The sequence below is a fragment of the Labrus bergylta genome, chromosome 14 (assembly GCF_963930695.1).
Source record: "Labrus bergylta chromosome 14, fLabBer1.1, whole genome shotgun sequence".
Lineage (NCBI taxonomy): Eukaryota > Metazoa > Chordata > Actinopteri > Labriformes > Labridae > Labrus > Labrus bergylta.
The window spans coordinates 19,963,855-19,984,845 of record NC_089208.1 but is presented as its reverse complement, the minus strand read 5'-3'; the positions used below and the strand labels follow the sequence as shown (position 1 = coordinate 19,984,845).

The following is a 20,991-nucleotide window of genomic DNA, read 5'->3' as shown; positions in this document are numbered from 1 at the left end:
AGCAAAGCAATGCTGGGGAAAACAGAGGCTTGAGATAAGAGTTTTGATGCAAGTACGTGCTTTCTTTCCAATGGGTAACCGATTGCAGCCTACAGCTTCCTCGTCCTGAGTTAGTGAGCTGTATGATACCGTTCTGACAGGTATTTGTGTTTCTATCATTCTCGGCTCTCAAATCTTTATGTTAGGGAGCACGTCCATACCAGTACCCTTGTGTTCACTCTGTAACAGAGCTGACAGCTCACCTAAATCAGGCTCCTCCTCTGCAGTATGATTCCTACGTGTTACTGCCAGGACCTGCGAGCCAGTGTGCTGTGAATCTGTAGCGTGTATTTATTCACACAACCCATTTTCTCTCCTCACTATTTCCCTGCGTGTTTGCGCCGTGGCTGCCTGTTTTCTCTTTCGCTGTCTCTTCCTGTCTCTCCCTCCCTCCTGCTATCGCTCACCCACCCTCTTTCAAACCCCCCCACCCTCCTCCTCCTCCTCCTCCTCACTCATTTGCTCACAGTCTCTCTTTCTCAGACGCACACACACGCACACAAACACACACAGAGGCACATGCTGTGCCTCACTGGATCAGAGCCTCTGACTACAGTATGCGTTCAGAAAGGGCTCCTTTATCTTGCATTTTGTAGACTTCAACCTCGAAGCCAAGGTTATTTTCACGGGGGTCCAGCCTGTCCTGGAATTTCACCCATCCGGGATTCATTATGTTACGACGGTGCTTTTTAATTAGCATATATTTTGCTGCAGGAGTCCAAGGCAACATCTCAGTCTCTACCATCCAGGCGATCTCATCAGAAGAGAATCACCTGCCCTCCTCCAGAGACTGACACACGCAGCGGTCACGTTAAGCCTCCCTTTCAGAGGCAGAGCAGCAGATCTGGACGAGGGAACGGGAGAGAATAAAGGGGGAAAAAAAAGGAGCAGCAGTGAGGGGAATGCAGCAGCAGTAGTCTTTGCTGCATGAGGCTGAGCAGGTGGAGCACGAGAGACGGATCATACGTTCATTTGAAATAGAAACACTTGTGCTGCATTCCGGCGGATCTCTGCATCACCAGAGGCTACCATTTCGCTGGATTTGCTGCGTCTTTGAGAGAGTGAATTAGGAGCTGCTGAGATATTATTTATTTATTTTCTGGATTTTCTCCTTACCGTGCCGCTGCAGATACTGCTCCCTCTCTCTCTCTCTCTCTCTCTCTCTCTCTCTCCCCCCTTTTCTCTTTCTCTCCCCCTCCCTATCTCTGTTCTCTCCCTTTTTCCGTGGCAAAAAAAAAGGGAACAAAAGCGTTAATTCCTGTATCGCCCTTCATCGCTGCGTCTTCACTTGCGAGTATTTTTATCTCCTTGTCTTTTTAGCTTAATGAAATGATCCAGTTTCCCACAGAAGCTTGTTGTGTTTTCTACTGCGGTGGAGGGTTACTCTTCTTAGTGGGCAGGCTCAGCTGCCCTCCAGCTCTACCTGTGGGCGATGGAGACCCTTATCAGAATTCTTGTCACATGAAGCTCTGTCCTGCTACTTTTTAATGCCTGAATGTCATGGTTCAACAAGATGCCTGCTTGAAACCACAGCTGGATAAATCCATTTTTTTATTTGGATGTGTTTTTGTTTTGCATTTTGGATACTCTCGGCTCACTTCTGAAGAATGTGCTTCAGGATGGTTTTTTAATAATATGTTAACATTAGCTTTCCTGTGCAGCAGACATCTTGCATGGCACAATGTTAGCCAGAAGTAGATAATTTGGCTGCTCTTTATTTTTGCATCAAAAGAACATTAATTGGATTTGGACTGCTTCTTGAAAATTACATGCTGGTTATTTTCTTTGAAGTTTAAGGGGATCTTTTTTCCATCATCGCCGAATTTCCTATCAAAATTAAGGGATTATGAAAGAAATGGACCCAGATCGTCACTGAGATGCCCTGTGGTCCTCAAGTTGAACAGTCAGAGGCCAAAGCTTTGCCAAGGTGTCTGTACTTGGCCCATGTGGATCTAATATACATGGGTAGACGTTTTGCAGCCACTCCTGGGTTGGGACAGAGGAACAGCTGGTCAAGCTTTAGCCTCGGCATGGGCCTAAGTTACTGTTCAAGACTAGCCTTTTGGTTTGCCTTGCTAACTGTACTGCCCATCCAGACTGGAACAGCACGTGTGTCTTCTAGTCTCAGTACCACGCACCATGTTCACCATTTTCACAATAAGCATGGCACCGTACCTATTGCTATCAACAGGATGCCTTTTCTTACCAGAGGGGGCCACGGTAAGTCGACTTACTGCCTCATTAATGGATGGTTTGTGGGCTGATTGCTCTCAGCATCAAGGGTTGTTAATAATGAGAATTAGATATGAGTAGGCTTTTGCCACATGATGTATCTAATTTGGTAGCATGTTTTATAGGCACAAATGTGTTTCGTTGTTCCTATGTATTAGTTGCATTTTTGCTGTCTCTCTTGTGCTGTACACTGGGATCAGTGATCTCATAACCATGAATTCGCTGCAGCTTCTGTGCACCGTTGAACCTCTTTATCTGTCCATTAACATTAGTAGTGGTTACTCTTTATCTATGTTGCTTTTCATGATACGACTGCACCAGAATATCTGTGTTTGTATAAATACACATCAATGGTGTAATGAATCATCACTGCAAATCTCTTTATATCTTTCTATGGGGTTCTTGTTTATTTAAGCAGCGTAATGCACTCCGTGTAACAGAGCCAGTTCTGTGTCAAAGGTGATTGCTACAGTACACTGTAATTAGCGGCGCTTCACAACAGGCATTAAGCAATTACACGTATAGAGCAAGCAATGTGTGAGCAAAGAAATAGAGATGATCTCTTTGGCTTTACATTGCATGCATACAATATATTGCACTCTTATCAGGCATTCTAGAGTTTTTCAATTTCATATCAAATCTGCCTTGAAAATCTTCATTGTTCTCCTTCATAAAATAGTGTGCTCAACCGAGGGATATAAAGTGTTGACCTATCCTCAATAATCTCCATCAAATTTGCCACGCTACTTAAATTGGCTCCTTCAAAACGCTGACACCAGAGTCACTGCTCCCTTTCATATTGGCCTCTGAAAATCCTGTACTGAGACTCACTTTTATGTCCTATAAAAAAGAGGCCCGATGGATTTGTAGTGTCTTTTTCACCCAGCAGTTGCAAAAGGGGCTAAAGATGTGATGAATTACATCTGCGCTATTATAGCCGTATCGTTCTGGACCAGGCTTTTACAGGCACAGCACAGAAGAAGAAGAAAAAAACACTTCAAAGAACTTGCTGATAAATTTTCAATTACCTCTATTGTAGATCCTGTCTTTTAGGTTGTTCTGAAGTGTGTGCTTCAATTTGCTGCTACATACATGATAGAGACGTCACTAAGGATTTACAAGTCATACCAACAATGCCAAAATGTTCTGCAGAGAATGCATATGCAAATTGTGTATAATGTTCACAATAGGACTAGATCATGTAACATAAAACAGCCTTTTACTGAACTATTTAACCTTTTAAAATAACATGTATTTGTCCTTACTTTTGTGTGTGTGTCAAGGCTAAACAAAGACTTCTGTAAGCCCCTGGGCAACAGCTATTTATAGGCCACCTACCATGCTGCAATGCCTCACGCTCCTCATCCTAAACACAGGTTATTGTATCGTCACACTATTGTTACACTGTGATGCAAGAGGCACAATTTTTCACACAGACACTGAATGGATGTAAATCACCTTCCAAAAAAATGTATTCTGAGTGTCTATGAAGAGTCTCACAGGTCACAGAGGAGCAAAGCAAAAGGCCTCCAGCTAAATAGCAGGATCAGTGCCAGTGAATTAGAGCTAAAGTAGTTAAGAATGGCAATTCTTTAAAGCTGAAAGGATTAGTCAGATTGCCAGAAAATGAATTGGATCTGTTCATGTTGTTGACTCCTCTTCTAAGTGATATTGAAGTTATTTTGAAGAAAAACGCCAAACATGCTCGTGTTAACGCTTCTGTTGTGTGAGGTTTGCTAAATTACTCTTTTTGTTTTATATCAAAATAATCTTTTTGGCTTTTGGGCTACTACTCCAACAGACAAAGCATATTAAACACATCACTTTGTATTATGGGAAATCAAGATGCTGATTTTACTGTTTTCTGACATTTTTGAAGTCCAGCTAATGAATTCATTTATGAAGAAAAAAAATATCAATCAATCAAAAATGGAACTAAATATGTTACAGCAAAAACAGTCACCACAAAGAATTGCATTGATTTTTTTTGTCCAATAATCACTAATCCATATTTCTAATGTGGACCTTTACCTTTCAAGAAGATGCAATAACTCCAATCCCAACACAATATTTATGGCTAATTGGCTGTAAGTTTGTGGAAGAGAATTTATTGAGGTTACATTTTCTACTTTCAACGTAATAACTAATGACTCCTTAACTTGAATACCAATCGATTCATGACATTTATGATGAAAACAACTTTGTCTGATTGGTCTGTATTCATATCAAACATACTGATGAAAAAGTCTTGAGGTTGTGTTCCTTTATTTTTGTTTTGAAAGAAAAAAACACCACCACCAGAGCAATGAAAATACTTAAAATGCTTTATTGATGTAATTCCTAATTTGGTATTTTGGCTACTACACTTCCTATATAGCCCAGTTTTCATCTCAACATGAAACCCTGAACAGCCCAAATAAACCTAAATTTCTCGCTTCAACATCAGCAGTGGGGTCTTAAGCCCAAAAATCCTGAAGGCAGTTTTCAGTGAGTGCGGGTCCAGACAGTTTTGGCATTGTATCTGGGTTGTTATAAATAAGAAATGATGTTTTCCTGTGCCAAACAAAATATCCTACATGAGTGCACCAGATATTAAAAGGCAGCCTCTAAGATTGTTAACACATTGACTTGAATGATTTCTCATATCAGGGGAAGCCAAATCCCAACTTGAGACACATTATGTAACTAACATGCTTACTGTCTTCCTCAGTTCATGCTCCAACACTGCACTGCTCTGATAACTCCGAGAGCTTTTTTAAATATTTTTTTTAAAACCATCCTCGACTTGATGTGGGCGTGCTTCTTAAGTGTTGCTGTTTCAAGGCAGGTTTTTATGCAGTGTTTTGTCAACTAACCCGCCAAACCACGAGAGGGCTAGCCTATGCCGTGACCCTCCGTGCCAAAGACCTAGCATTCGCTCAGCTGGAATGCAAGAAAATTTGCACTGTAGCTGACCCCTCACACAGACCCGCATGTTTAACACACTCAGTGAAAATCTGCTGCACCTCGTCCTCCAGGGCCCCTATGTTGGTGTAAAAACTGTCTGGCTGTGGCAAGGCAGAGAGCAGCTAATGCTTTCAGAGGGCTGTCTCAAGTAGAGGAAATGGCCTAGTGAGCTTCTTTGAATCATGATATCTTAGTGCACAATCCAATATTCAAAGACTGAATTCTGCAGAAAGCATCTTAACCCTAGATAAATGCATTAAGTGTAAATAAAAACATGCTTGTCTTGGTTTTTTGCTGCAGATGGATGAAATGCAAGTTTATTTTTCTGCTAGAAGAGCTGCAGATAGGGAGAGCAAAAGAGAGGGGCATCCAAAGATCCATCGCAGAGGGCTCAATTTCCTCCAGTTCACATATTACATTACCCTCAAGGATGATAGTGAGGCAGGCCTGCATACACATACACACTCAAGATCACACATATACACACAGACAAGCTTTAAAAACAAACATAAATGATCTCCCAAAGCTTATATGTCATGTTCAGATACTGCTAGTGAATTCTATAATTGATTTTCTTCTGCAATCAGCGTCTCCTCCACTGTCCTGTCGACTGCAGTTGTCGTTTAAAGGTTTTGGCCGAGACATAGTGTGTTGAAATACTAGACAAGGCAATGGACGGCATGTAAGAGCGTAAAACAATTGAGAGGCCAAGGTAACCCCTGCTCTGCTCCAGATCGTCAGCAAAGCAGAACAAATAGGAGGATGAAAATGTGAAGTGAAGAGAAGAAAGTACTTGCTTAGAAAAAAAAAAAATCAGACACAAAAGAAATGAAATGGCTGCAATTGTTGCAAAATAACCAGGCATGGGATAAATGCTATGATGCTTTACTCAAGTACTGCATTTGTGAAAAGTTCTGCATTTAAAATCACTCTTAGGTAAGAACATAAAGGTGTCATCAGCTAAACATTTTATCACAGTAAAAGTGATGTGCAGAAAATAAATCTCCTGCCATATCTAATCTTAAGAATATTAAACAAGGCCTTAGGGTACAACTGGACATAGATAGTCACTATGTTAATAAGTGCTTATAAAAGGTTTGTGTTTTCTGTAATTTTACACATTGACGTTGAACCCTTTGATTAGCACATAGTTGCATATTCTCCAGTATGGCTGCAGATGTTCATGGAGGACGGTGAGAAACCAGGATGAGCTTGTAGACCCGCCCCTATGTAAGACTTCAAACAGGAATGAGGACTTGAAAGAAACCTTGAATGCATAGAAAATTAACAGCAGAGGACAGGCTTTAGGTTTGTTGTATGAAATATGTATGGAGAGCAGTATAGTGAGGGCAGTCTATTAAAAGAAATACAGGCACGATACAGGAGTCATGTTTTTTTCAGTAACTCAGGGAGCACATTATAGCTCTCGCTGAACCTCTGCTTCCACATCAGCCATCTTAATATTAAGATTTTGACAAGGTTTTTTTTTTTAATGGAGCGGAGTGATCTCTACATTCCAAGATAAATTAAAATATGTTGAAAGTACGACCTTAAGATAAAAATGTATCCGCTTTTACCACATTTTGTTATGAATTGGGTCTAAAATAAGATACTTTTCTTCCATAAAAAAAATCCAAAATGTCGATGAAAATTAGGAGTAAGGTCATTTTTATACTGATTTTTTATTTCCTCATTAACTGTCAACACTGTTTAACACTTCAGTCTAACCCTACAGGCTCTGCTTCTTAACTTAGAAACATGTTAAACGTGTTAGACTTGCAAAAGAAGAAGAACCTGTGTAAAAGCCTTCCTATGGTCTGCCAGGCTTTAATGTTAAAAAGCGGCAGAATAAAATTTTCAGTTTTCATTTGCTCTGTTAAACATGAAACATAGTCTACCTCAAGTGACAAAACTTAGAGCAAAACTCAGCATGGCTCCCACATGGTGTTTCATACTATACTGTGGAACTCCCCAAGACCTGTTATCACACTTCAGGACTGATATGTAAAATCATTACTGGGGAAATGATTGAGTGTGGAAGGCTGACGATGAAACCACTTTTATATAGATTGAGTCAATCACTGAATTTGAGTACACTTTCAGAAGAAATGCTGTCAAGAAAATCTAACAAATAACTTTTAATGAAATACATTACACCTAAAGTACGAACAAGAGAATTCCTGTTCATTTTTAATGACAAATCATGCATCTCTGCTGCAGTACCAGTGGCATGGAAACTGAGGGACATAATTCAGAGAGCTGCAAAAAATTTGAAGGCCACGTGTATAAAACCAGAGAAAACCTAGGGCATTGTATTCTTGTAATAAAAAGCTGTTCTAGTGCTCTCAGAAAATGTCTGTGACTTTTGCAATGGAAGGGAGCATTAATGCAGTATCTCAGAATCACATTTGAGTCGAAACTGTTTCACCACGACCCAAATCATCCCAGAGTAGAGCGGTAGAAAACCTCCAGGTTATTATAGAAGAGTGTGTGGGGGGGGGGGGGGGGGGCACTGTGCGCTCCACACGTTCAATTTGATAGCTGACAGTCTGGATCCATCGCCCTGATAGGAGCAGAAACAGCAACTCAACCAGAACACGGATGATGTATCTGTGTGCCAGCTGCATGTGCGGTTCGTAGAGATGTAACAGATTTCCAGTGTCACTTTTAATTGATCAGATTCAACTTATTAATTGATTGATTTCATTCCAAGAATCTGCATTCACTGCACCAAGCATACGGTGCCACTTTCTAACTTTCACACCAATTTTAACTAGAAAACTGCATGTGTGCTCTGTCAGGATTAAGCCTGCGCTACACTTTTCATCATTTCACTGAGCTGAATTTAATAGACCGTGGAGGAGCGTGTCTCAGACGCTTTAAGTCAGACAACTAATTCAAATATAAAAAATCTCCGAATGCTCCAGTTTTGCAAAAAATGCTCACAGTTTTGAGATTTTTATCAGTTAAAAAAAAAAGGTTTCTTTTCTGAATCACCCTTCTCCTCGACTCACAAGCTATCTTTGCGTGATTTCTAGTGAACTGTACAACAGCTTTGTAATTCGATCCTTCTGGAGGCTTTCAGCTCATGCAAAAATGTCAATCAACTGTGGGGGAAAGAACTACCTCAACTCGTCCATAGGTGCAATCAAGTATGAATAAACATATACACCGTCAGAGGGGTTTGTAATCATCACAAATGTTTTACACAGTGTATGAGTAATTGAGTTTTTTCCACTACTTTGTGTTCATAGTGTTACAGTTGAGCCTAGCTGCCATTTGTATGATTCATGGTTATTTTGCAGCCTTTTAAAAGTCCCGATTAGTAATATTATGAAAGCAAACATACACTTAGGCGACGGGAATTCTCTAACTCTCTACTACGGCAATCTCTGGGGGTGCTTTTAAAACCTTTTTCGCATCTAAAGTGTTGTATGTGATGCAAATTATCAACTGTGTCTCAGTGTGTTTTGCAAGTCCGATGAGCGTGTTGTATCGTCTCTTGCTAATTCAGCGGGCTGAGAGAGTCAAATGGAAAAGGACAGGGTGCTTGAGTGGGTAGCCTGCTTGTTGGCACAAACTAACATTTCATGCTCTTATATTTGTTGCGTTGAGAGCCATCATGCCACCGGGGCGTCAGTATCTCAGTCCGTAGGGTCTTGGGTTGGGAACCGTGTTCAAGTCCCGATACGGACCTTAATATGGAAGTTGGTCAGGTATTTGGAGATGTGCCAGGGCACTTCCCCGGTACTTGCTGAGGTGCCTTTGAGCAAGGCACTGAACCCCCCAACCGCTCTGTGTGTAGCGGCCCCACTCTGACATCTCTCCACTAATGCATGTCCACAGACACAGTGCATGTTTGTGAGAAGTGGACAATGTAGAATCAGTCAGTTATTGCACTGGTCTGTGAAGTGCAGACCCAAATGATTTTCTTTATATTAATTAATTGTCTCGATTATATGGTTCTTTGAGTATCAGAATATATTAATAAAAGCCCATATCAGTTGTTGGTTTGTTGTATTACACCAACAAAAGGGCTTTAATATGCTTACAATTTATTATTACCAGGAAATATGTAAGTACACCACCTATACAATAGCTATGAATAATGTGAGCCCCAGGAGAATTACAGTGTTTGCATATAGTATAATAAGTCAACACAGTTCCAAGGTAATAATGATGTGATATACTGCACAGTTAAGGGACTCCAAAGGAGCCCTATTATTCTAACTCGGGTGCATTGTGTAGCCCAAAGAGACGAGCAGAGCGCTCCTGTGAGATAGTCGTTTGAGAGAGAGAGAAAGTAGAGCTGCTTAAAGGGAGAGAAGTGTGATGTTTACAGTAATAATCTTAACTAGGATGATTAACTGCAGGCCTGCTTTATTTCATGCCGGTACTTCACAGAAAGAAAAGGGAGTGATAGAAGGAGACAGAGCAGGGAGGCAGAGAGATGTAATGAAGTGCTTTAATGCTATGACTAATGCAGGAACTGCTGCTGACTATAGACAGATGCTTCCATGTTTTCCTGCAGGTGTATTAGTGTTCCATATTTCATGCACATTACAAAGGGTGCATGTTCCTCTTTGTACACCCTTTGACTCTCTCTTTGAGTGCACATGTTCTCACAGCTCTGAACAAAACACTACGGTTCCTGTCGTCATGTTGAAACGCAGCGAGGTGTTTCTTTGATGAGACGAAACATTTTAAATGTATAAGAGGTGAACAAGGCGTCATCATTCATTAATGTGTTGACCATGTGATGGTACACATTTCATTGAATACCTGGAACCGGCTTTAAGAAGTCTTGTGTTTTTATCTGTTATTTTAATGGACTCCTAAGTCTGTCAGTAATAATGATGAGGTTGATGATGATGATGATGATTTGCAATATAAGAGCCAACAAGAAGGTTTGAAGAGTTAAAAATGTCCCTGGGTAGGAAGTCAATGGGTCTGACGGACACAAAACTTTCATTCAAGAGACGTGTGTTTGTGTTCCTTGCCATAAGCAAATGTGAACATTAACTACATGTTTCACGAGTTTGCTGCTGGTTCTGTTTAAGAAGTTGATATGGAAGACCTGCTGGAAAAGAAAGAGCTTCCATCTTGTGAATTTTCTTTCACATTCAACACATTTAACATATTTTACTTTCACTCTTTTGATGGGTAGGTCGGTAGATGGACAGGTTGTCCATCTATATACTTCTATAATTTGGCAAGTTTAGTCTATCTGTTCTATGATTGAGAATAAGTCATTTCAGGAACCCTTTGAGAACAGCTTAAAATTGAGGACAAACATCCACTTTGACTCATTGATGAACTAATTTGAATTTAAAAGTCAAAGGTCAAGGTCACTGTGACCTCATGCCCATTCCTTTCTCATGAACACTATGTCTTAACAACACCTGTAAAGGATTCATTGCTTCCGGTTACTTTTTCATATTCACCACCCCATCTGTGATTGATTTGTGGACAATCATCCACTGTCTAATTCCTCTCTAAACTGTATTTTTTTTCCTGTATCAGCAACATAGACTGTATAAAATATGGTTGTAGTCTCAGCGATGTAACTCATTGGCGTCTAAAGAGGTGCTGTGAAGCCCAACGATGGCAGTCGCTAAACTGGAAATCCTGACTGCAGTTTGTTGCACTTTACCATTGGGTTCCTCTTTCAGCATCAGAGGTTTCCTTTTGAGCGACAATCGCTCCTGATGACCTAATACTTTAAGATAGAGAGATTCTATGTTATTAAATCCCTTCTGTAAATTATTGTGATGTGACCTCTCCTGTTGAATAAGGCCTTTGTTTTTAAGAGTAATTTATTCTTACAAATATTCTCATTTTACTAATAAATCTCTTATCCCCCGTCCCTGCCTTGGTTAGAGCTCAGTACCATTAGTGCAAACCGATAGACGTTAACTATAATGTGAAAAGGTTTCTTAGGTCATACACTACAGCAATGGAACGGAAATTATAATTACTCGTTAACCTTTTAAATCAAATCTCTGTCATGAGCTACTAAAACCAGGCTTATGAAATTGGTTCAAAAAGTTCCAAACCTTTGTGTCTCATGTACATTTTGGATTCAGTGTTCTAGGCTATTGTGCAGAGTGAAATTAGAAATGACACTCAATGGTAAATTGGGTCTGAAAATGAGGCTTGAACAAAGGATGGCTTTTCTGCTTGTCTGTTTTGTTTCAGTTGAACAAACAAAGCTAGAAATCTAAACGTGTATGCTGTGTCATAAAACGGCGCTTTATGGCCTTATGGCAAATACGACCTGTGTGAGGCTAAATGCTTGATTTTTGCAGAGGTTGTTTGTGGTGGGGTGATATCCTGACTCCATTAACTACATTATTAAGACACGCTGTCTAATCTGAAGAGGGGCTTCTTTATTACTGTTACAGATTACATTACATTTATGATGATTCATGATGGTGCGTCCGCCCCTGATACAATTCTTAAACACAAAAAAAGGTATTATATTTATTTAAGTTATTCTTTAAAGCAATTGTGTCCCTTTTATAAACATGTAGTGAAACCGAGAAGTTTTATATCTTTCAAACAGAAAGATCAGTGATTTCATTCAGCAGAAACAAGGGCAGACTAAGAGGCCCAGTGCTGAAGACTTTCACAAGAAACCAATAAAACCACTCATCGAGACTCCTTGATGTAACCAATGTCACCTACTCACATTCCCCTGTAAATCCCAGACATTAATTAGGATTACCCCAGGAAGAAATCATTTGGTTTCGAAAACAAACACTCACAACGAACCTTCCCTGTTAATTAAATTCAAAGTTAGAGTCTTTGGAGTGTTGAATGTTATGAAAGCATCCAAGCAGCAGATAGTTGCTGTCAATAAGAAAACCTCAGTGTTGAGTGCCCATTACAAGCCAGCAGCAGAGTACTCAAGACTTGGTACAGAGTTCAAATTGAAGCCGCAATTTTGTCTGAAGTGTTCTCTGTGTTTAGATTAAGAGGTTTGAGTTTGAAAAATATCGGTTGGACACAGAACACTTGTGGTTTAGGTGTTGAAGCATTATTTGAAGTGTACTATTAAAGGTAATTGTGGTCTCTGCTGTACCCTGTGTCAGAATGACTTCATATCTATTGTGACTGAAATTGCTATATCTGAAGACAGCAATTTGTCTTCTTATTGCGAGTCCTTACTCTTCTACAAGGAAATTCACTGCCTTAGACACTTTCCTTTCATTTAAATCAAGATTTGGTTGAAAACTTCAGATGTTGCCATGCCAACAATCCCGCAATTTTGGTAAATTAAATCAACAATCAGAGGTGTCCAAGAGGTTAGGAGTTAATCTTATAAAGAAAAAAGGTGTCTGATTTAAAGGAAAGTGGGTTTTAATACAAGCTATTAAATTCATTATGATGAATTAACAGCCATGTGCCTCATTTATCTCAAGGCGACAGGCCTCTTTGTTTGAGTACACATGAATAACCTACATGATAAAAGTTTAAGGAGACAAGATTGCTTTACCCTGAACCTGGAAGATTCTCTACAAACAGGAGGATGCATGTGATTAAATCTTTGCCTTCTTAAACAGACGCTTCACATGAATCACTTATCTATTCACATTTTATATTAAAGTGAACTGGACTGGTTCATCTTTAAGTGGACACTTGGATAAATCCAATGGTCTGTTATCATGACCAACAAAATATAAAAATGCACATTGAACACCCAGATATGTAGCAGCAACAAACACACAGAGTCAGAACATGTACCCAAGTGAGACCAACCTCAATATATTGAAAGTGTTTTTACAAAATATCTTTCTGAGTCGCAGATGAAGTCAGTCAGGTGAGGAGACTCAGACAAAGATCACTGATATAAATTATAATGTTTTTGTGGTTGTAAAGTGCATTTTCTTTTTTTCTTTTTATTAATCAGTTATTTTGGTGGGAAGGACTCTGTCTTTTTTCAAGGGGTGCCTTGCAGCAACACAAATAAAAACAGAACAAATATATACACATATGAACACAGTTAGAAACAATGCTATAGACACTGAAACATGTTCATACTTGCAAACCAGGTCCATTTAACATTTCAAAGCAGTTGAATTTCAGACATTAGATCTTTAAAAATAAGCCATATGAAACATAGAGGGCAGCTTAGCTGTCCTTTGAAGGTTATTCCACTTAATGGATGCAGCAACACTAAAAGTAGTCTTTCTCCATTCAGTCCTAAATGTTGGTATATTAAAGGTGATCCAGTTTTGAGATCTGGTTGAATGGCTTGAAATGTTCATAGGCAGGGGAGGAGGGAGTTTACCAATGAGAGCCCTGTAAATAAACAAATTAGTGTTGAGCTTCCTTTGAGAGCAAGAGGGTCATCCTACAGATCGACAGAGGTCACAATGATGCGTTTAAAATATGTAGCCTGTGATAAAATGAGGATCACTGTGATGTAAGGCATCTAAAGGCTTCAAGGCAGAAGCAGTGGCATGTGTGTCGAGTGTGTCTCCATATTCCAAAACTGGCAGTTTTGTTTAGACGCTCAAAGAGACGTTATGTGTTCATTCACCTGAGAAGGCAGGCTGTGGTGCTGTCTGTGATAAATAATATGAAATCCTTTGAAGTATATACAGTATATAGTGAGAGAATACCACACATACAGTATGAAAAGATATCGGTCATATATCTCTTTGTCCTCTTCTGGTTTACATATCGTGCTATATTCTTTAAAATCATTGCAGGTCGAAGCTGTGCCTCAGCATTTGCCGTGATTTAGCATCACAAGAGTAAAAGCTGAAGCTTAAACGCTCATCTGTGGCCATTAGTTTCCATCAGTGAATGCAAAGCTTCATCATACTGTAATGTAAATTGGGGGTACTAAGTGTGATTTAAGAGTTAAAAAAAAAGGGGTGTTTCATAAATCTTTCCAGGTTTGAGCTCCTCTCTGCCTGCTGTGTTATTTTGAAAAATGACTGATAGTTTGTGTGAAGAGCAGCATGGTGGAGCGAGTCTGACTCACTGTGGGTTTGTGAGAAAGGGAATTTAAATCAGATTATTAATATTAAGGATGTAACTTTAATAAGATCAGAATAAAAATATTTCAGAATGGCTGTCATTCAGTCAAACTGGTAATTTCTAAAAAGGACCACAAATACTTTGAATACAAACACAGAATTTTTTTTTTTTACTGTTTTAATAAGTTAGTCTTTTATTTCTCTGAATCTGTATTTCATCATAGTTCTGTTTCTGTCTGTGTACAGCTGGGACCACGTACATCTTCGGGAAAGGCGGCGCTCTCATCACATTCACCTGGGCCCCCAACGAGCGACCGAGCACCCGAGCCGACAGGTTAGCCGTCGGCTTCAGCTCCCAGCAGAAGGACGCCATCCTGGTGCGAGTGGAGAGCACCCATGGGCTCGGAGACTACCTTCAGCTACACATAGTAAGGATACCAATCAGAGCTTCTGGGCTTAACATATACATGTCACAACATAAAGAGAGCTCGGTAAAGTTCACTGTTAAGATGAGTAAAAGAAGATGAAATCAAGTTTTTAAGATCTGTAATATATGCCCTTACTCCTTTTCTGTTTTTTTTTAACAGCAGACAGTAAAATAATAAAAGAGGGCAGGTCAGATATGCTGTTAGAAGATTCAGATTTATGCGACAGTTTAATCACAAAAGTTTCGTCCATGGAAACAATTTTTGTTTTTTGTTTGTGATGAGTGCAGATTATTCTCTTGCATAAAGGAGCATTCTTCTGATCTGCTATCATTACGATGTATGCAGTGTCCAAAAAAGTCCTGAAATCTCGTGAAAATCAGGACAATGTGAAGTTTGCAGCTAACTGGAGCAGCGGGAAATGAGTCCACTCTTTCTCTGCAAACATAAGCAACAAACTGAAAGATCCGTTTCCAACTTTGTCCACATATTTACTGCAGCAATCAGGAAACAGCCGTATGAAGTTATGTTAGCCAGTGAATAAAACCAACCTGCTTAGTACTTCAACTGAATGTTTGTTTTTCAGGGTAATAAAGGAGATAATGTATTTTCACATTCTTGTCTCTTCAGCAGTTTAGACTGGCACTAATCAGTCAAGCAAACATTTCCAGTCGCAATCATTGAAATGTTACATCCTTGAAACTAAACTCATCAGAGCCAACATGAAACTGTTATAGCCTCCTTTGTTTGCACACAAGGATGCTCGTGATAAGTGATACTTCTGAACAGTTCTCTAACATATTATTAACAACAATGAAACTGAAATGACTGTAATATAGACAAACCCCTTATGATCTATTTTTAAACTCAAGTTCGAACTTGACGCAGCCATTGTTGTGACATCAGAGTTTGTCCCAGCTTGACTGATCAGCTGATTGACAGCATCTGAGGCCAAATGTTGAGATACAAACAAAGTGGAAACACAAATGCAATACAGTACAGATGAATTATGAGCATAGATGATCAAGATAACAATAAAGCACAAGTCAGTGATCAGAGGTGCCATATGTTTTCTGGTGAGGTGCACATGTCCTTAGCCGGCTGCCAGCGCCTGTCAGTGTCTGTTCTGAAGGGAAATCATCCTTTTTAGCTTGTAGCCACAGGACAGATGTGGCATGATGAAGACCAGAGGGGAGATCTGTCAGACGTCCGCGAGTGGTGTAATAATGAAATTCACACCTGTTGTCAAAGCTCAGGGCAGAAATCACCACTTCTGTGAGACCCTTATTAGCAGACACTCTGTTGTCACCACATTTATTAAGATTTTAATAAAGTTATTCGAAATAATGAAGCCTAAAATCACAAAAGATGTCTTAAAAAGGAAAGCCTTTGAAAGCATTTTGATTATAGCGTTTTACATTTTTGACTTTCTTATCACAATAACAAAATATTTCCAACCTTCAATGTAATGCCAGAATATTTAAAAACCTCTTCATGCATGACAAAGGAAAACAGTTTTTTGGCAGATCTGATAAGAATGAGGAGAACTGACCTTGTATTTACACGTGCAAGACATGAAGTCATTCTACTGAATCAAAGTTTACATCAGACAGTTCAGTCAGGTAAGGAAGCCCCAAGTGGTCACGTGTCCATACATTATATTTACTCTGGGGGTTTGTTTTTCCAGGATAACAAGCCATTTCTGGTCGTTTAAAAAAACAAACTCTTTTAATTAACTCATATTACCCAGAGTTACAAGAGCACAAAACGAAATTCAGTGTTATCACAACAAGATAAAAAGATGAAAGCAACTGAAATTAACCCGTAATCATGAGAAAATGGTAAATAACATGTTTTGATGTATGTCTGCTTATGACTTATGTAATCAGGAACATAGGCTTAGTATTATTCTGTCCACTTTGCTTACTCTTCCATGTGTCTGTTTCTTAATACAGTTTACTCTGACCTTCATAGAGGGCAGTAAAGGAAGTGAAAGAGTATAACCACTAACATGAAAAGAAAATGTCTAAAACATATAAAAAGGATTTGTTTATTTGCAGGAGAGTTTGACTCCTGCAGTACTTCATCAGTTTCTAGATGTGGGTAGTACAAAAGCACAAACCCCCTGAATATTTTTTCAAACTGTCTCGTTTAAATTGTATTTCCAGTTTTAAACTGAAAAGTGTGAAACTGACCTTGCCAGCCTTGGACTGTCGCTAGTGAATGCAAAGACTTCTGTCTGCGTGCAAAGCCAGCTGAAATTTTTTATTTTTTTCCAGCATCTGCCAAGTCCTTGCACCCTGACAGATTGCTTACTTTGACACCTTATTACTGCTCAGCGGAGGGGAATAAAAAAGAGTGCAGAGGGTGTTGAGGTTGTCTTTTTTGGTTTGTCTAACTAAGCCTCATGCTATCACACCTTCCTGCTCAGTGCAAACCGAAGTTGTCATCTCCTGTAAATGTATTTATGTATGTTATTAATTCCACATTTCATCACTTTCTGTTTTATATCTCGGCCTGCCCATTGATGAAAAACGGACAGTAAAATTGGGTGAAGACAGAGAGAAGAAGCAGTGCACTGATTAAAATAAGACTAGGCCACAAGGGAGCGTTGAAAATAGTTGAGGAAACAAATGATGTGAGTTTTAAGAGCTCCAGAGAGGAGGTGCTTTAAAACTAAATTTCACTTTCTATAATCTTCCTGAGATAACAACCATATTTCTATTATGAAATCTAACCTTGTGAAACCATGTAAATCATGCTATCCAGTGAGTCTCCTTATGGAGTTACCCTTAAAGGAAGAATATGCGATTTCTCACACTTAAATGTAATAGAAATCAAGTATATCCTGAAAATAACTATGTGAGTCATGACTGTCTACAATGAGAGTGACACCCGAGTCCCGCTGTCTGTGATGCTTTCCGAGCTTTCTGAGCCGTAGCTACACTTTGTTTACATCGCCAGGACAGCAGGCAGGCTCATCCCCTTGCGTATAAAAGTTGTTTAATTAAAGGACTAGAGAAAAGAAGAATAACATACTATACTCACTGCTTATTTGAATATCACCTAAGCGTTTCTAGATCACGGTCATTTTGTGTAAATTCACGTGCAGTGTGAAGATACGAGCAAACTAAAGATAGCTAGCATTAGCATGCTAACACAACAATGCAGCGCGAGTTGTTTTGGTTTCATGCTGGAGCTCAAGGGCGACATCTGCTGGATCAAAAAATCGCATATTCTTCCTTTAAAGGCACGGTTGGTCATTTTCAAAAACTACCCTCTGTGCTCCCTCAAAAGCTACGCCCCCCCATCACTTACATGCACAAGCGCCGTAGCTTCATAAGCCGACCTCAGCTCATCGCTTACATTGTGTAGAAATTGCGTCGTCCCATGTCTCATTCAGTGGTTAGTAAACAGTAATATTTATCTTAATACATGTATAAAAAAAGGTGACTATTTTACGACTCACAACAGCCAACAACAAACTAACAGTATAAAGTCCATCATCGTTAAGGGTTAGGAGAACGAGTAGGGAGGCGTGATTGGTTCATCAGATTGGTACCTCGTGGCAGACATTGGTCAAAGTTTTTACATGCTCACAACTGCTACTCAGACGGATTTTCTTCGTTATTCATTTCTGTCAGGACCTAAAGACAATTTCGACCAAAATCTTAAAAAGTGTATCTGGTGAAAATTACCAACCCTGCCTTTAACGTCATGATAAATATAAGTGCCTGGTATAGACAGAGCGTCATTGTGATTTGATAACTCAGATTTTCCCATGACTTTAATCGCAATCATGAAGGTTTTACAGCTACAAATTAAACACGATTGTCAGGGATTTAAATGCTGCATAATTAACAATTCTAATTCACAGATAACTCCATATTCAACAAATAAACATGAAGAACTTGTTAAAGGAAATTGCTATATTTATGGTCACATTATTCATCTGAGCTGTGCAAACACTAGCTTTGAAAACCACATGCTCAGTCTGCAGCAGAGAGACAATTAGTTGTTTTAATGAGTGTCTAAACAGATAAAAGATAAAACAAATAGCAAAATATTAGCTATGCTTAAGGAACAATTCTAAACATCGGCGCTTCGACTACAGAAGGATAAACAAAGTGATGGTAACCTGATGTTGTTTGCGTGGACCTCTGTGATTACATTGTTACATTATTTATGCGTTTATATTAGGCAATGGCTTCAGCGATATGGCTTCCAACTGTAAAGTCTGAATAGGAAAATGTCCTCGTCCTGCGCAGGAATGCAAATGCTTCACACAGACCTCATGAATGTATTTATTTCAGGAGAACACTTCGAAAGGCCCACTACTTTTGAGTCTGTGTGTGCGTCAGATTCCTCATTTCACATTTATGATGGATAAGGTAGCCACAAAGTCTGATGTTGTGCGCTGTGGTTCCTAAATACTCATCTTTTTAAATGGTCCTTTTTCTTTTCTTTCTCTTTTTTTCTTTTTTTTTGCAAGCGCAGTTTTCCCCCCACAGCTAAAATACATTTTACAATAACAAGAAGAAATGTTCAGATGGAAGAGAGAATAGGTGCCTTTGATCGTTTGGGAAATGTGAAGCAGTTCAAAGGAATTAAAAAACAGCTTACATGATGGCACAGAAAGCAGTTTGAAGAATTTTGATTATTTATAATGATCTGGGTTTTTTTTCCCATCCAGCCATCTTCTTTTTTTTTTCTTTAAAGAGATAGATGGCTGGTTTCACCCTGAGGATTCAAAAAGTGCTTTGCAGCTGTTTTTATTTACCCGGTTTCTTTTATAATAGCCATACGCACCGATCACTGTGCTGAGTATGACGAGGAGCTACTCTATCATTCCTGTGGGACAAGGAGTGATAGAAAGTGCCGACATTTTCCTGCAGTGTTGATGCAAATTCCCCCCTGCTTGTAAGGTATTCACTGCGGTTAAGAGTCCATGTGTTCAGTGTTGAGAAAGTTAACCTGCAACAAACTGCAACCTGCAGATAAATGAGTCAAATAAGGTTCGCTTTCCAGTGTGTGCCAGTGCATGTCTAAAAATAGAAGAATCATAGTCCTTTTTTATTCATCTCATCCAAGATAAAGCCTTACATCGACATATTCTTACAATAATGAATCCATCTCCTTTAATATGAATTAGCAGAGGCTGCAGCTCAGATCAGGTCTGAGCTCCCTCTGTGAAAGCTGCTTTGGGGAGCGGCTATGCTCAGAGGAAAATGCTCTCTCTGTCAGAGCTGATGTCGAAACAGCTTGGTGGGAGACTACGTGGCTTATTCATGAGGATGTACCTGACTAGCTTTATACCTGAACACATGGGCTTTAAGTTGCTGCTTGCAAAAGAAAAGAGTAACGTGAACTGGAGAGGCCGGGCTGTTGGGCTGTTGTTTTGCCAACTGTCTGGAGGTGCTTTGGGGCTGTTTTGTAATCACGCTCTAATACTGAGTTAGCAAAATGGAAGCAACTCTTTTGTTGAAGCCATATGAAGCCCCCGGCAGACTGTTCAGGGCCCCGGAGATTTTAATTGTTTTTCCAGAGGACGACAGAGGGCTGAACATGACCTTAGGCTGCATTACCATGTAGCTGCCTGATGAATTTGTATCAGTTTGCTTTTTTGGAAAAGTGAAGTGAAAGAAACCTTTTATTAGGCCTGCACAATAAAAAAAACATGCTATGTGAGATAACATTGTTATATATTATACAACAGTTAGTTCCAACCAAGCAATCTGATTGGATAAGAGGAATTCCCAGAACAATATCACTGGGATTTTCCACAATATATATCACTCCTCCTAAGCCAAGGAGTTCTGAATACTTTAACATTTACAGCTGAATGAATTTTTCTTTATGCATCAATCTCATACCCCAGAATCACACAGCAGACTCCAATTTCCCTGGCTTCATGATCAAATTAATTTCTTTTCACATATAATGTGATCATGATATTAGGCACACATGTCACTGCAGTGCCGATATTCAGTACATCACTGCCTCTCGTGTGATATTGCTTAAATCATCAAAAACTGAAGAGCTCTTATTAGCTATTACTCACAGCTCTTACGGCTATCTGCTCATCTTTATGTTTTACACATGTACCTGTGTGTGCAACGTGTCTCTCCTGAATCCAAACAAATCCCCATAGATTTCTGTCTGTTCACCACTTAAATGTCAACAGTTAACCTGAGGGTGGCTGGTAGATAGCTTGGTCTTCATCTGACTGCATCCAAATGCTTTAAAGAGATGGCTGTTGAACCAAGGGATCCAGCCAAAGATGTGCTCATGCTGAGAAAAAGCATTGCTTGTTTAATGAAAATTATATTTCTCATTCATTGCGAAAAATACAGACATTG

General features: G+C 39.5%; 1 protein-coding gene across 5 annotated transcripts in view; it reads left to right on the top strand.

Annotated features, from left to right (window-relative positions):
* Nucleotides 1-20,991, top strand: part of nrxn2a (neurexin 2a) — a 126,180-nt gene that overhangs the window by 91,577 nt on the left and 13,612 nt on the right. For all 5 annotated transcript variants that reach the window (XM_065962824.1, XM_065962821.1, XM_020633392.2 and 2 more), the window contains one exon: nt 14,454-14,635. In XM_065962824.1, coding sequence (XP_065818896.1) covers nt 14,454-14,635 — 182 coding nt within the window. The remainder of the gene's footprint in view (nt 1-14,453; nt 14,636-20,991) is intronic.